The sequence below is a fragment of the Oncorhynchus clarkii genome, chromosome 1 (assembly GCF_045791955.1).
Source record: "Oncorhynchus clarkii lewisi isolate Uvic-CL-2024 chromosome 1, UVic_Ocla_1.0, whole genome shotgun sequence".
Taxonomy (NCBI): domain Eukaryota; kingdom Metazoa; phylum Chordata; class Actinopteri; order Salmoniformes; family Salmonidae; genus Oncorhynchus; species Oncorhynchus clarkii.
Window position 1 is genome coordinate 53,797,331 of NC_092147.1, and position 15,321 is coordinate 53,812,651.

A 15,321-nucleotide genomic window follows, 5' to 3' on the forward strand; every position below is an offset into this window, starting at 1 on the left:
ATAAAATGTGCGTTCTTCTTACTTCCACTTGTGCTTCAACCAGCAGTGCAGCTGCAACGAAGTAAGACCGTGTATCGATAGATTTGAGTTATTATTCACGACTTGGATCTGTTTTTATATTGAGAAATATTCAGCTTTCTCTGTTCATACGATTAAAAATAATAATTTGTGCATGAGGCAGAAATAATGTGGTGAACTCGAGTTTTACCATAAGCTGGAAGACGGTGTCCCTTTTTGGCAGGGAGAGCGTAGGGATGTTGAGAGACAGACCATCAGTCTGCTGCTCTCTTAGTCTCTCTCCTGAGATTGACCATCAGATGCAGGCATCATCAGCCCAGTAAAAAATAAAAAGCTAATTATTTAAATGAATGCTCACTCAGCTGTGCCTCACAAGTAATACAACAACTGATCTGTATTGCCTACCTAAACTTTTGAACTATATATATTTTGAAATTGTCCCACAACAATGCATTTGCAGGGTCATTCAAGCAAAGCCAGTATGTGGTGATTTTATTTTTTATTTATTTAACCTTTAACTAGGCACAGCAAATAAAATGATAATGTGATAATGTATTGGGCCTACAACATACTGATGTAACGTATATGCAGGGAGTTTGGAAACAGCTGCAGAAGGCGAGTTTAATAATAATAAACATGAAGATAATACAAAACAGCAGATGCGTACCGAACGTAACCAAAACCAATACTGCCTGATGACTGAGGCAACTGAGGCCTATATGAAGGGAGAGAAATCAGTGTGGTGAGGAAGTCCATGTGTGCTTAACGATGGGGAGCAGGTGTGAAATGATGGTTGCAAGGTGTGCGCAATGTGGGTTGCCAGGACCGATGGTTAGTAGACCGGTGACGTCAAGCACCAGAGGGAGCAGGAGTAGGTGTGACAATACCCCTAAACAATATGTTACCACATTGACCCTCTGTAGGACCTTGAAGGGCCCCACAAACCTGGGGCTCAGTTTCTGGCAGGACAGGCGGAGCTGGAGTTTCCTGGTGGCGAGCCAGACGTGATCACCAGGATGGAACACGGGAGCCTCACTGTGGTGGTGGTCCGCCTGATCCTTCGGACGGTGTGCTGGAGGCTCACGTGGGTAGCGTTCCACACCTTCTCTATACTCCAGAACCACTCATCCACTGCAGGGGCTTCGGTCTGGCTCGGAGTCCACGGAGCCAGGGCCAGCTGATATCCCAGGATGCACTTGAAGGGAGTCAGCCTGGTAGAGGAGTGACGAAGTGAGTTCTGGGCGTATTCCGCCAGGCAAGGAACCGGGCCCACTCCCCCTGCCGGGCCTGGCAGTGACTCCTTAGGAACCTCCCCAGTTCCTGGTTGGTCCTCTCCACCTGCCCATTAGACTGAGGCCAGAACCCATATGTGAGGCTGACCGTGGCCCCAAGCTTCTCCATAAAGGCTTTCTAGACCTGTGAAGTGAATTGGGGACCACGGTCAGAAACTAAATCCTCAGAAAGGCCATAGTGCCGGAAGACCTGCTGTACTTCAGCGACCTGGAATGTGATAGACAGACCAGAGAGAGAGAGGGATAAAATAGGTCCTCCAACATCCTAGGTCCCAGCCAGGTTATGAAGTTGGAGCCACGGGAAGCCGAGGATTACTTTGTGTACGGTGATGATGAGGAAGGCTTTCCTGGTGCTTGGGTCCCACGGTGAGGGTGAGTGGTGCTGTGATGTGCATAATTGTGCTGGATCCCAATGGACGCATATCCAGGGCTTAAACAGGAAAAGGAGAGGAGAACGGATATGAAGTTGCCTCATCCCTGAATGTGAGGGCCTGGTCGATAAAGTACCCAACGGCACCGGTGTCCACTAGAGCTGTGAGACCAAACTTGAGGGACAGCCAGCCATAGGAATCTTAAAGGGTTTGGCGGAGAATGAAGGTAATTGAATACTCACGCCTACCCTGGGAGATGGAAGGTCACGGGGCCACCCCTCTGCTCTAGTGAACTCTGGGTTGGGGCACACCAGACACCACTAAAGCTGGTGCCCCTCCTGGCCGCAATAGGGACAGAGCCAGCTGTCTCCATCGACGCCGCTCTGCAGCGGAGAGGTGTGTGGTCCCTACATCCATGGGTTCAGGCTCTGCCTCAGGACAGCCAAAGGAGGGAGGTGAGTGGCGAGGTAGACACTGGCGAGCTCGAAGGAGGTGGATAGCCATTGGACGCGATGTTGTCATCCCGACATGCCAACTCGGTCTGGACCTCTTTGCACAGTCCACTGTGGAATAGAGTGCAGATTGCCAGGACCGGTGGTTAGTAGACCGGCGACGTCAAGCGCCGGATGGAGGGAAGGTTGGTGACCACTGCTTTAGATCCTCTCCACATCTGTATAAATAATAGATATCTGTACCACTGGAACACATTGTGTATGAAGCATGGCACGCCACTCTCCTGCAAGCAATTTAGCTATCCCCTTCTTTCTTTACCACCAAATGTTTGCATATAGGTTATTGGTAAAGTTACCAGGTTGTTAGCTAGCTAGCCAGCCAACAAGGTGTAGCCTACACAAATGTTTAGCTGTCCCGTCTGCAAGTAAGCCTAGTTTTAGAACGGCCCTCGGTATGGTTTATGAATGTAAAATGTGGCAAAAACAAATTTTGCACCGGTAGTATGGGTCATAACTTCAGAAACAAGCTGTTTTCTCAGTGGAAAAGAGGGAGACTTGTCAAAACCTGGCTATGGTATATACAGCGGAGAAAGTGGGAGAGTTGTGAGAGACTACAAATTCAAAGACAGCTTACTTCTTTAGACTCGAGGGGGAGAGAGAGAAACAGCTAGACCGCTGTTTTACTATTAAACTCAATGTTATTGTTTTTATTTCGTAAATCAGTTTGTGTTTCTTAACCAGTCAACGACAAGCTAACTAGAAGGCTGGTGACTGGTTAGCTATGGGGAAGTAAGAGAGTCGATGTGTATGATCGGAGCCGGAGCGAAGCCTGCCTGCCCACACTCATCGCTCCCTCACAACTCACCAGCTGATGTTGCTTGTGTGTACCTTGTGTGGGTCATCCTTCCCACTGCTGAACAGAAGAGAAGCCTCTCTGCACTGCGCATCTAGTGCTGCTAATATTCTGCTTATCATAGTAGCCTATTCAGTCCAACTGCAAAAACAAGTCACAGGAAGGTGAGTCCAAGTCACTAATAGTCAAGTCACAAGTCATGAAAATTGGGGCTCCAGTCAGACTGCCTGCTGTGTACCGACGAGCCTGCCGTTTCTACTTGTAGTTTTGCCCTGCTCGTCAGTGGCTGACAATTTGACTTTGAACTAATCAGATAGCACAAATCTCTGTGTTGGGGAGCCAACAGGAGTGACAAGAAAAAGGAAAAAAGAGGGCACTTTTCCAGGTGTAATCCATATACTTTTCATCAGAATTCTCCTAACTAAAACAACAAAGCTGCATAAAAAAAGATGCCCTATCAAGTGCACATTATCAAACCTATCAAAAAAAATGATAATGATATGATAATCTGTTGAGTTTTTACCCTTGTAGGATGGCAAGAATTAGGCTTACTAAAACAATGGAGGCTAGAGTAAAAAAAAATACAAATCTGGAAAATTGCATTGTGTTAGTTAGGCTGGATTCTGGTGCAAGACTGCAAGATTTGTGTAGTATGCTGACACCCTAAAACAAAGCTACTGACTGGTGCGATACACGAGACCACACGAGACCAGCAAACATCTACAGCAGGGATCACCATCTAGATTCAGCCCAAAGCTGATTGTTTTCTTGAGAGGATGGTCAAGGGGCTAGAAGCTAATTGCAAATTATGTGTAGATTTAAGAAGCCCAAACACACATAATATTTGACAAAGCAAATTGCATTTTTAAACCTTGCTTACATTTGCAAATAATCACAAATACAGAGCCTTCAGAAAGTATTCCCACCCCTTGACATTTTCCACATTTTGTTGTGTTACAGCCTGAATTTAAAATGGATTAAATTGAGATTTTGTGTCACTAAATCTACACACAATACCGCATAAAAGTTTTTCAAATGATAGAAAAATGAAAAGCCGAAATTTATTCAGTCAATAAATATTCTAACATTTGGTTATAGCAAGCCTAAATAAGTTCAGGATTACAAATGTGCTTAACAAGTCACATAAACAGTTGGACTCACTCTGTCTGCAATAATAGTGTGATTTTTTTAAATGAAAACCCAATCTCTGTACTTCCCACTTACTGACCTTATCTGTAAGGTCCCTAAGGAGAGCAGTGAATTGCAAGCACAGATTCAAGCAGAGAGGAAGGAAACCGCTCAGGGAGGCCAATGGTGATTTTAAAACAGTGACAGAGTTTAATGGCTGTGATAGGAGATAACTGAGGATGGACCAACACCATTGTAGTTACTCCACAATACTCCATAATAGACAGTGTGAAAAGAAAAGCCTGTACAGAATTGAAGCATTCCAAAACATGCAACATGTTTGCAGTAAGCCACTAAAGAAATTAACTTTTTGTTCTGAATACAAAACGTGATGTTTGGGGCAAAACCACCACAACGTATTACTAAGTACCACTCTTCATATTTTCAAGAATGGTGGTGGCTACATCAAGTTATGGTCATCAGTAAGGATTAGGGAGTTTTTTTTAGGACACAAATAAAAGGAATAGAGCCAAGCACAGGCAACATCCCAACAGACACTGGGAAACAAATGCATCTTTCAGCAGGACAATAACCTAAAACACAAGTATATACACTGGAGTTGCTTAGCAAGACGACATTGAATGTTCCAGAGTGGCTAAAGTTTTGTTAAAGTTAGTAGTTAAAGTAGTTAAAGTTTTGACTTAAATCGGATTGAAAATCTATGGCAAAACCTTGAAAATGGCTGTCAAGTAATGATCAACAACTAACTTGACTTAGCTTGAATAATTTTAAAAATAATAAAGGAAAAATATTGTACAATCCAGGTGTGCAAAGCTCTTAGGTCATTCTAACATGTATTGACTACTTATCTAATCAAGATATATTTGTGTTTTATTTTCCATTCATTATAAAAATCTTGTTAACATTTTTTTATGTAGAGCGTTGACAAAAAAATTACTATTAAATTCAAAACGTAGATAAAGTCTAGGGTTGTGAATATTTTCAAAAGGGACTATACCTCTCTATTACACATGGGAATACCTTGGAACAGATTTCCAAAATCAAAATCACTTTGAGCTGATTTGCTGGTGTCTTTTATATCGAACAATAAAGATATCAGAATACGAACTTTCAAAGTAAAGTAAAAAATGTGATTTTTCCTGTGTTTCATATATATTTCCACACTGAGGTTGGGATAATTCTGTGAAATTGTGAAAATTATGATAATGCCCTTTTAGTGTAAGAGCTGTTTGAAAGAAGTCTGTTTTGATGGGATGGAGTTTTGGCCTGCCTGGTGACATCAACAAGTAATTGATTTTATATGCCAATAAGAGAGAGTTCAAAACCTAGTTTTCAGTTTTCACAGACCACTCCCAGACAGTCCAAGCAAAATTCTAGCTTGAGAAATTGCTCTTTGCTAAGAAGCAATTTTTGTTTCTTTTTGACCATTTTAATTTCAAACAATCACAGTAAGGTGCTTAATTGTTACCCAGAAATTATTTGATTTTGAGATAAAAACAGCTGCATTGGACTTTTTAAAGTGAGTTTTTACAGGACAGTTTCTTTAAAACTGCAAAATGTTCTCTGCCCCATGGCAAAATGTGAAGAGTTGCAAAACACTTTCACTTTGTAATATGTATAATTGCAAGAAATTAACTTTAACACTGAAAAAATGCATCCACTGCCAAGAGAGTGGCACCAGTGCTTAACTTGAGCCAGATCCTCTCAGCTTTTTACAATTTTGTTCCAGAACCCAATTTCCAGGATCCGGTGCCTCTCGTGGCATGAAAAATAATTGTCAACGTTTGCAATGTAAAAATTCGAATAAAAGCCATTAGTGTTACTTCAAGTTGACCCCTCTGTGATTCTCCTGCCCCTTTGAAAAACGTAATATGAAAACATGCCTGATATTTTAAGAATTGATTTGTGTTGGCCAGGCCTGGGTTTATGGTTTGTGCAAAATTGTAGCCTATATAGACCAACGCATGGCCATTGCTGTGGTGAGAGAGGTGTCTTTCTATGACCTCTCTCCCTCTCTCTGCTCTGATAGACATGAGCCTGCAACTCTCATCTTTCCTGCATTGTACTTTGGTGGGAAGGGTGCTGGAAGTGTCGCAGCACCCCTGATCAATTGTTATGGAACTAGTGCTGTCTGTTCAGAAATACATTTAATAATTCAAAATACTACACCAGGAGTAGGCATATCATTTAGCCACAGAGGATCGATGGCTTATAAAAATAATATATGCCTAGCTGTGGATTGTGTGTAGCCCAGTCACAATGCATGCCTACAGTCTGGAACATGCAGCAAATCTGTCATTGAACAGCATGCAGCCAAAACAGGCCTCGCAATATTTGAAATACATTTACGGGAAAACACAGGTTGGAAAGCAAATGTATCAGGTTGAAAAGAAAAGACTAATCAGTATGTAGGCTGCCAAATAGGCCTATTGAGCGAACCACATTGTTTTACAAGGTAAAACAAGAGAGACATAAGCTTTTAGCACCAGCACATCAGCCAATCACTGGAAATCTCTTTTAGGGCTATAATTTCCTCCTCATATTGTAGTGTCTCCACACACCTAGGTCCAGGCTATTGATGGATTCAAGAGAATATTATTTTTCTTGATTTCAGATTCTTTGTTTGTTTGTGTCAAAGTAGCCTGTCATTTTGATAATTTGTGAGTTATAAAAAAAGATGATGTTAAAGTCTCCAGTTATCTAAAATAATGCAGAATTTCATGAAATGGTCACCCACCTTTTGTTCCGGCACTTCCCAGTTCACAAAGCACTGGGGGACACTAAAACGTTTTGCCTGTGAGGTAGGGGAGTGCCCCCAATCAAATCTTGCTGAGGGGCTCCAAAAGGCTAAAGGCGGCACTTCAACACATACAGACAGACATACACCATTTAAAAAAAATCTACTGGTGAATTAAGGCATCTGTTCAAAGTTAATCTTTATATTGATAGTCTCATCTTTACCCTCTGCACACTTTGACTTAATGCTCTTTCTGCATCTCCCTCTGTCTCTCTCCCTCTATCACTGTCCCTCTCTCTATCCTCGTCCCTCTCTCTATCACCATCCCTCTCTCTCAGGGCCACTGCTACACATCGAGGACAGATCATCTTCAAGGACGCTCTTGCCCAGCAGCTGTGTGAGCAGGGAGGTGAGCAGCAGAGAACACACAAACACAAACTACAGAAAGATGAACGATGATGTTTCAGCACTACAGATAGAGACTTTTGGGTGTGCTATATTGCCAGCTTCATTTCAGTTTATAGTAAACTCATATTTCTCTGAGCTATACTGTTTATAGCTAGTACTCCACAGCCAGTTTCTCTGTGACAGTAATAAATGTACATTGACAGTGCTTAGACACAGACACAGACACACAGACACCGACAGACACAGAAGCCATGCAACCTGCTACCAACCTCAAGCATTACACAGACAAGGGTGCCTGACTTTGTCTGACGGTGGGGGTGCAAAAGCTTGGGAGGGTGGAGGGATCTGGTGGACCATCCCCAGAAAATATTAGCATTAAAAAATAAATAAAAATATCCTGCAATTAGGGCCTCCCGGGTGGCGCAGTGGTTAAGGGCGCTGTACTGCAGCGCCAGCTGTGCCATCAGAGTCCTGGGTTCGCGCCCAGGCTCTGTCGTAACCGGCCGCGACCGGGAGGTCCGTGGGGCGACGCACAATTGGCCTAGCGTCGCCCGGGTTAGGGAGGGCTTGGTCGGTAGGGGTGTCCTTGTCTCATCGCGCACCAGCGACTCCTGTGGCGGGCTGGGCGCAGTGTACGCTAGCCAAGGTGGCCAGGTGCACGGTGTTTCCTCCGGCGCATTGGTGCGGCTGGCTTCCGGGTTGGATGTGCGCTGTGTTAAAGAAGCAGCGGCTTAGTTGGTTGTGTATCGGAGGACGCATGACTTTCAACCTTCGTCTCTCCCGAGCCCGTACGGGAGTTGTAGCGATGAGACAAGATAGTAGCTACTACAACAATTAGATACTACGAAATTGGGGAGAAAAAGGGATAAAATAAAAATTAAAAAAAAAATAAAAAATATCCTGCAATTTTTATGAAGAATCCATTTTTATGAACTCAACTCAGAGTGAGTTGCTGCAAAACATTTTCTCAGATTTTGCTACAATTAATTAGATTGAAAAATAGTTTTAATGACTAGATTACTAATATACTCCCATCCCTGAAAATCCCAACAATAATAATTATTTAACAGGCCTGAAACGATACCAACCCTGTGACTCCCGCCCCTTTTCTTGAAAATACCACCCATAATGATCGATTGACATATCCAGAACCAACTCTGTGACTCTCAAAAATATAATGCACCTCCCCTGACAATCCCAACTACAATGACGAATTCACAGGCAAACTGTTAGGAACGTGGGCAGGATAACTCATGACAATGAGGAAATTACAGTGCCTTGCGAAAGTATTCGGCCCCCTTGAACTTTGCGACCTTTTGCCACATTTTAGGCTTCAAACATAAAGATATAAAACTGTATTTTTTTGTGAAGAATCAACAACAAGTGGGACACAATCATGAAGTGGAACAACATTTATTGGATATTTCAAACTTTTTTAACAAATCAAAAACTGAAAAATTGGGCGTGCAAAATTATTCAGCCCCCTTAAGTTAATACTTTGTAGCGCCACCTTTTGCTGCGATTACAGCTGTAAGTCGCTTGGGGTATGTCTCTATCAGTTTTGCACATCGAGAGACTGAATTTTTTTCCCATTCCTCCTTGCAAAACAGCTCGAGCTCAGTGAGGTTGGATGGAGAGCATTTGTGAACAGCAGTTTTCAGTTCTTTCCACAGATTCTCGATTGGATTCAGGTCTGGACTTTGACTTGGCCATTCTAACACCTGGATATGTTTATTTTTGAACCATTCCATTGTAGATTTTGCTTTATGTTTTGGATCATTGTCTTGTTGGAAGACAAATCTCCGTCCCAGTCTCAGGTCTTTTGCAGACTCCATCAGGTTTTCTTCCAGAATGGTCCTGTATTTGGCTCCATCCATCTTCCCATCAATTTTAACCATCTTCCCTGTCCCTGCTGAAGAAAAGCAGGCCCAAACCATGATGCTGCCACCACCATGTTTGACAGTGGGGATGGTATGTTCAGGGTGATGAGCTGTGTTGCTTTTACGCCAAACATAACGTTTTGCATTGTTGCCAAAAAGTTCAATTTTGGTTTCATCTGACCAGAGCACCTTCTTCCACATGTTTGGTGTGTCTCCCAGGTGGCTTGTGGCAAACTTTAACCGACACTTTTTATGGATATCTTTAAGAAATGGCTTTCTTCTTGCCACTCTTCCATAAAGGCCAGATTTGTGCAATATACGACTGATTGTTGTCCTATGGACAGAGTCTCCCACATCAGCTGTAGATCTCTGCAGTTCATCCAGAGTGATCATGGGCCTCTTGGCTGCATCTCTGATCAGTCTTCTCCTTGTATGAGCTGAAAGTTTAGAGGGACGGCCAGGTCTTGGTAGATTTGCAGTGGTCTGATACTCCTTCCATTTCAATATTATCGCTTGCACAGTGCTCCTTGGGATGTTTAAAGCTTGGGAAATATTTTTGTATCCAAATCCGGCTTTAAACTTCTTCACAACAGTATCTCGGACCTGCCTGGTGTGTTCCTTGTTCTTCATGATGCTCTCTGCGCTTTTAACGGACCTCTGAGACTATCACAGTGCAGGTGCATTTATACGGAGACTTGATTACACACAGGTGGATTGTATTTATCATCATTAGTCATTTAGGTCAACATTGGATCATTCAGAGATCCTCACTGAACTTCTGGAGAGAGTTTGCTGCACTGAAAGTAAAGGGGCTGAATAATTTTGCACGCACAATTTTTCAGTTTTTGATTTGTTAAAAAAGTTTGAAATATCCAATAAATGTCGTTCCACTTCATGATTGTGTCCCACTTGTTGTTGATTCTTCACAAAAAAATACAGTTTTATATCTTTATGTTTGAAGCCTGAAATGTGGCAAAAGGTCGCAAAGTTCAAGGGGGCCGAATACTTTCGCAAGGCACTGTAAATCGAAAATGGAGGAATAATATTGGTTTACCCAATAAGGATTTGAATTTTGTACTTGTAGGTTAAGAAAAAGCATTGTTTAATTGCACATTGTTTTCATCTTGTTTTTGCCACAAAGAATGTGATCACAATAACGTACAAACGTGAGCCTTGATTTATCTTATATTCATTTTCTTTCGCAATATGGACGTTTTTTTCCGGCTAGGGCATTGAACAAATCAACTTGAAAATGCAATCTGGAATTTGCATTTAAATTTGGTCATTGATTATGTTCACAGAAAAATAATATAGTATTATAATTAACAAAATAGGTTATTTTGGCAGATATAAATAGTACCAGTCAAAAGTTTGTACACACCTACTCATTCCAGGGTTTTCTTTATTTGTACTGTTTTCTACATTGTATAATAAAAGTGAAGACAACAAAACTATGAAAGAACATATATGGAGTGTTAAACAAATCGAGAAATATGTTATACTTGAGATTCTTCAAAGTAGCCTGCCTTTGACTTGAAGATAGCTTTGCACACTTGACATTCTCTCAAACAGCTTCACGATGTAGTCACCTGGAAGGAATTTAAATTAACAGATGTGCCTTTCTAAAAGTTAATTTGTGGAATTTCTTTCCTTCTTAATAAGTTTGAGCCAATCAGTGTTGTGACAAGGTAGGGGTGGTATATAGAAGAAAGCCGTATTAGGTTAAAAACCAAGTCCATATTATGGCAAGAACAGCTCAAAATATCAAAGAGAAATGACAGTCCATCATCATTTTAAGACATGAAGGTAAGTCAATGTGGAAAATGTCAAGAACTTTGAAAGTTTCTTCAATTGCAGATGCAAAAACCATCAAGCGCTATGATGAAACTGGCTCTCACGAGGACCACCAGAAGAAAGGAAGACCCAGAGTTACCTCTGCTGCAAAAGATAAATTAATTAGATCTAACTGCACCTCAGATTGCAGCCCAAATATATGCTTCACAGAGTTCAAGTAACAGACACATCTCAACATCAACTGTTCAGAGGACACTGCGTAAATCAGGCCTTCATGGTCGAATGGCTGCAAGAAGCCACTACTAAAGGACACCAATAAGAAGAAGAGACTTGCTTGGGCCAAGAAACACAAGCAATGGACATTAGACCGTTGGAAATCTGTCCTTTGTTCAGAGTTCAGAGTCCAAATTTGAGATTTTTGGTTCCAACTGCCATGTCTTTGTTAGACGCAGAGTAGGTGAACAGATGATCTCTGAATGTGTGGTTCCCACCGTGAAGCATGGAGGAGGAGGTGTGATGGCGTGGGGATGCTTTGCTGGTGACACTGTCAGTGATTTATTTAGAATTCAAGGCACACTTAACCAGCATGGGTAACGCAGCATTCTGCAGCGATACGCCATCCCGTCTGGTTTGCGCTTAGTTGGACAATCATTTGTTTTTCAACAAGACAATGACCCAACACACCTCCAGGCTGTTTTGAGCAAGAAGGAGAGTGATGGAGTGCTGCATCAGATGACCTGGCCTCCACAATCGCCCGACCTCAATCCAATTGAGATGATTTGGGATGAGATGGGCCACAGCATGAAGGAAAAGCAGACAACAAGTGTTCAACATAAGTTGGAACTCCTTCAAGACTGTTGAAAAAACATTCCAGGTGAAGCTGGTTGAGAGAATGCCAAGATTGTGCAAAGTGCTTACATTGAAGAATCTAAAATATATTTAAATATATAAAACACTTTTTTTGGTTACTTCATGATTACAATCTCTGATATTGTAATCATGATATATTCATGATATGTGTCATTTCATATTTTTAATGTCTTCACTATTATTCAACAATATAGAAAATAGTAACAGCAAAAGTGTAGTCTCAACAAACATACTCATTGACCGAAAATATGGTAGAAACGGCTTATTTGGTCGATTTTACTTACCAAGGCAAGCAGAGCTGTTTTATCAAGATACAAATATCCTGTAATTTTTCATTTGGCTCAAAGGTGCATAGAAACACAGCTTGGCTACATTGTAAACTCTTGATGTTCTCATTTACTTTAATAACTATTTCATTGGCAAAGTAGGGAAACTTAGGAATGAAATGTCAGCAACAACTGTGAGCCATAATTTTCATGCATAAAATAACTAATAATGAAAGAAAAGCATTGTCATTTTTAATTCTCTAAAGTTAGTGTGGATGATGTTTAAAAATATATATTATTATCCATCAACAGTAAGAAATCACCTGGTATTGACAAGTATGGTAAGGGACTATATTGCCACTCCTTTGTGTCATATTTTCTATCTGAGTCTGCAGAAAAAAATGTGTCCTCAGACCTGGAGGGAAGCCAAAGTTATTCTGTTACCCAAGAATGGTAACCAATCAATCAGCCGACCAATCAGCTTGCTGCTGACTTTTACCAAACTTTTTGAAAACATTGTGTTTCACCACATACAATGCTATTTCTATGTAAACAAATTAACAGTAGACTTATAGAGAAGGGCACTCAACATGTACTGCACTGACACAAATTACAGATGATTGGTTGAAAGACATTGATAATAAGAAGATTGTGGCAACTTGTACCAGAATTTGATATGTTTTACCATAACCTGTTGTTGAAAAAAAATGTATATGTTATGGCTTTTCAACCTGTGCCATTTCATGATTTCAGAGCAATCTATCTAATTAAACACAGACGGGGGATGGCGCCAACAGAGATGGTTGCCTCGCTTTGCGTTCTTAACAAACTATGCAGTATTTTGTTTTTTATGTATTATTTCTTATACGGTTATCCCAGGAAATCTTAAGTCTTATTACATACAGCTGGGATGAACTATTGGATATAAGAGAAATGTCAACATAACAACATTACGACCATGAATACGACTTTCCAGAAGCGGATCTTCTGTTTGGATCACCACCCAGGACAATGGATCAGATCCCAGTAGGCGACCCAAAACAACGGCGTCACGGAAGGGGCAGACGGAGCGATCTTCTGGTCAGGCTCCGTAGACTGGCACAACGCTCACCGCTCCCGAGTATACTACTCGCCGATGTCCAATCTCTTGACAACAAGGTAGACGAAATTCGAGCAAGGGTTGCCTTCCAGAGAGACATCAGAGATTGTAATAGTCTCTGTTTCACGGAAACAGGGCTCACTCGGGATACGTCATCAGATTGGGTACAGCCACCCGGTTTCTTCACGCATCGAGCCGAGAGAAACAAACATCTCTCTGGTAAAAAGGAGGAAGGGGGTGTATGCCTTATGATTAACGAGTCGTGGTGTGATCATAACAACATACAGAAACGCAAGTAATTTTGTTCACCTGATCTAGATTTCCTTACAATCAAATGCCGACCGCATTATCTACCAAGAGAATTCTCTTCAATTATAATTACAGCCGTGTATATCCCCCCCCCCCCCCCCCTCCTCAAGCAGACACCTCGACGGCCCTGAAACAACTTTATTGGACTCTATGTAAACTGGAAACCACATATCCTGAGGCTGCATTTATTGTAGCTGGGGATTTTAACAAGGCTAATATTTTATCAGCATATCAAAAGCACGACCCGACCCGGGCTGGAAAACTCTGGATCAGAGCTACTCTAACTTCCGCGACGCACACAAAGCCTCCCCTCGCCCTCCTTCCGGCAAATCTGACCACAACTTAATTTTGTCGCTCCCAGCCTATAGACAGAAACTAAAACAGGAAACGCCTGTGCTCAGGTCTGCTTAATAAATCCTCTTAAAGCTCCCCTGTATTATTTCAACATTTTGTTAAAAATCGCGCAACATTTCAACTTCAATTTCCTGCTACTCATGCCAGGAATATAGTATATGCATATGATTAGTATGTGTGGATAGAAAACACTCTGAAGTTTCTAAAACTGGTTAAATCATGTCTGTGACTATAACAGAACGTGAACAGCAAGCAAAATCCCAAGAAATACCTGGTCACAAAAACCACAAAAAAGTATTCATCCGCCAGTCTCTGTATTGTTTATTGCAAGCAAAAATAGATAACGGTGAGGTTGCAGTTCCTACAACTTCCACACGATGTCGCCAGTACTGGCATTTTCATTGGTTTAAATCCTTTGTGGAATGAGAAATAGGTCCTTCCTTTCGTCCAGTAAACAGGAAGAGACTTATGGGAGAGAGACAAAGGACCACGATTTCAAGAGTAGCTGCTATTGAATACAGATCGCCCAGTGATCAATTTGATCGATTATTAACGTTTACAAATACCTAAAGTTGGGTTACAAAAGTAGTTTGAAGTGTTTTTGTCAAAGAATATAGGCAACTTATTTAATTTTAAAAAATGACGTTGCGTTTTGGAACAGAGCTTTTGGATGGATCAGACGGGCTATATAAATTTACATTTTGGGTATACATGGACGGATTTAATCGGGAAAAAGACCCAATTGTGACATATAGGAGTGCCAACAAAGAAGCTCGTCAAAGGTAATGAATGTTTTATATTTTATTTCTGCGTTTTGTGTAGCGCCGGCTACGCTAATTCTTTTGTTTACGTCCCCTTCAGGTATTTCAGGGTGTTGCATGCTATCAGATAATAGCTTCTCATGCTTTCGCCGAAAAGCATTTTAAAAATCTGACATGTTGGCTAGATTCACAACGAGTGTAGCTTTAATTCAGTACCCTGCATGTGTGTTTTAATGAAAGTTTGAGTTTTATCGAGAACTATTAGCATTTGGCATTGCGCACTTCCATTTCCTGTTGACTAGGTGGGACGCTAGCGTCTCACATGTCTCTAAGAGGTTTTAACACTGGTCTGACCAATCTGATTCCATGCTTCAAGATTGCTTCGATCACGTGGACTGGGATTTGTTCCGGATTTTCTCAGACAACAACATTGATGTATACGCTGATTCGGTGAGCGAGTTAATCGGTGATGTTGTACCCAAGGTGACTGTTAAAAACCTTCCCCAACCAGAAACTGTGGATTGATGTTAGCATTCGAGCAAAACTGAAAGTGCGAACCATTGCTTATAATCATGGCAAGGCGACTCAAAACATGACCGAATACAAACAGTGTAGCTATTCCCTCCGCAAGGCAATCAAACAAGCTAAGCATCAGTTTAGAGACCAAGTAGAGTCACAATTCAACGGCTCAGACACAAGATGTATATG

At 41.6% G+C, this 15,321-nt stretch overlaps 1 protein-coding gene across 1 annotated transcript in view; it reads left to right on the plus strand.

The window, feature by feature from the left end:
- Positions 1-15,321, plus strand: part of LOC139408865 (reelin-like) — a 280,233-nt gene that overhangs the window by 131,643 nt on the left and 133,269 nt on the right. Inside the window, exon 4 of the mRNA XM_071153271.1 lies at positions 7,211-7,281. Within this exon, the coding sequence (XP_071009372.1) occupies positions 7,211-7,281 (71 nt within the window). The remainder of the gene's footprint in view (positions 1-7,210; positions 7,282-15,321) is intronic.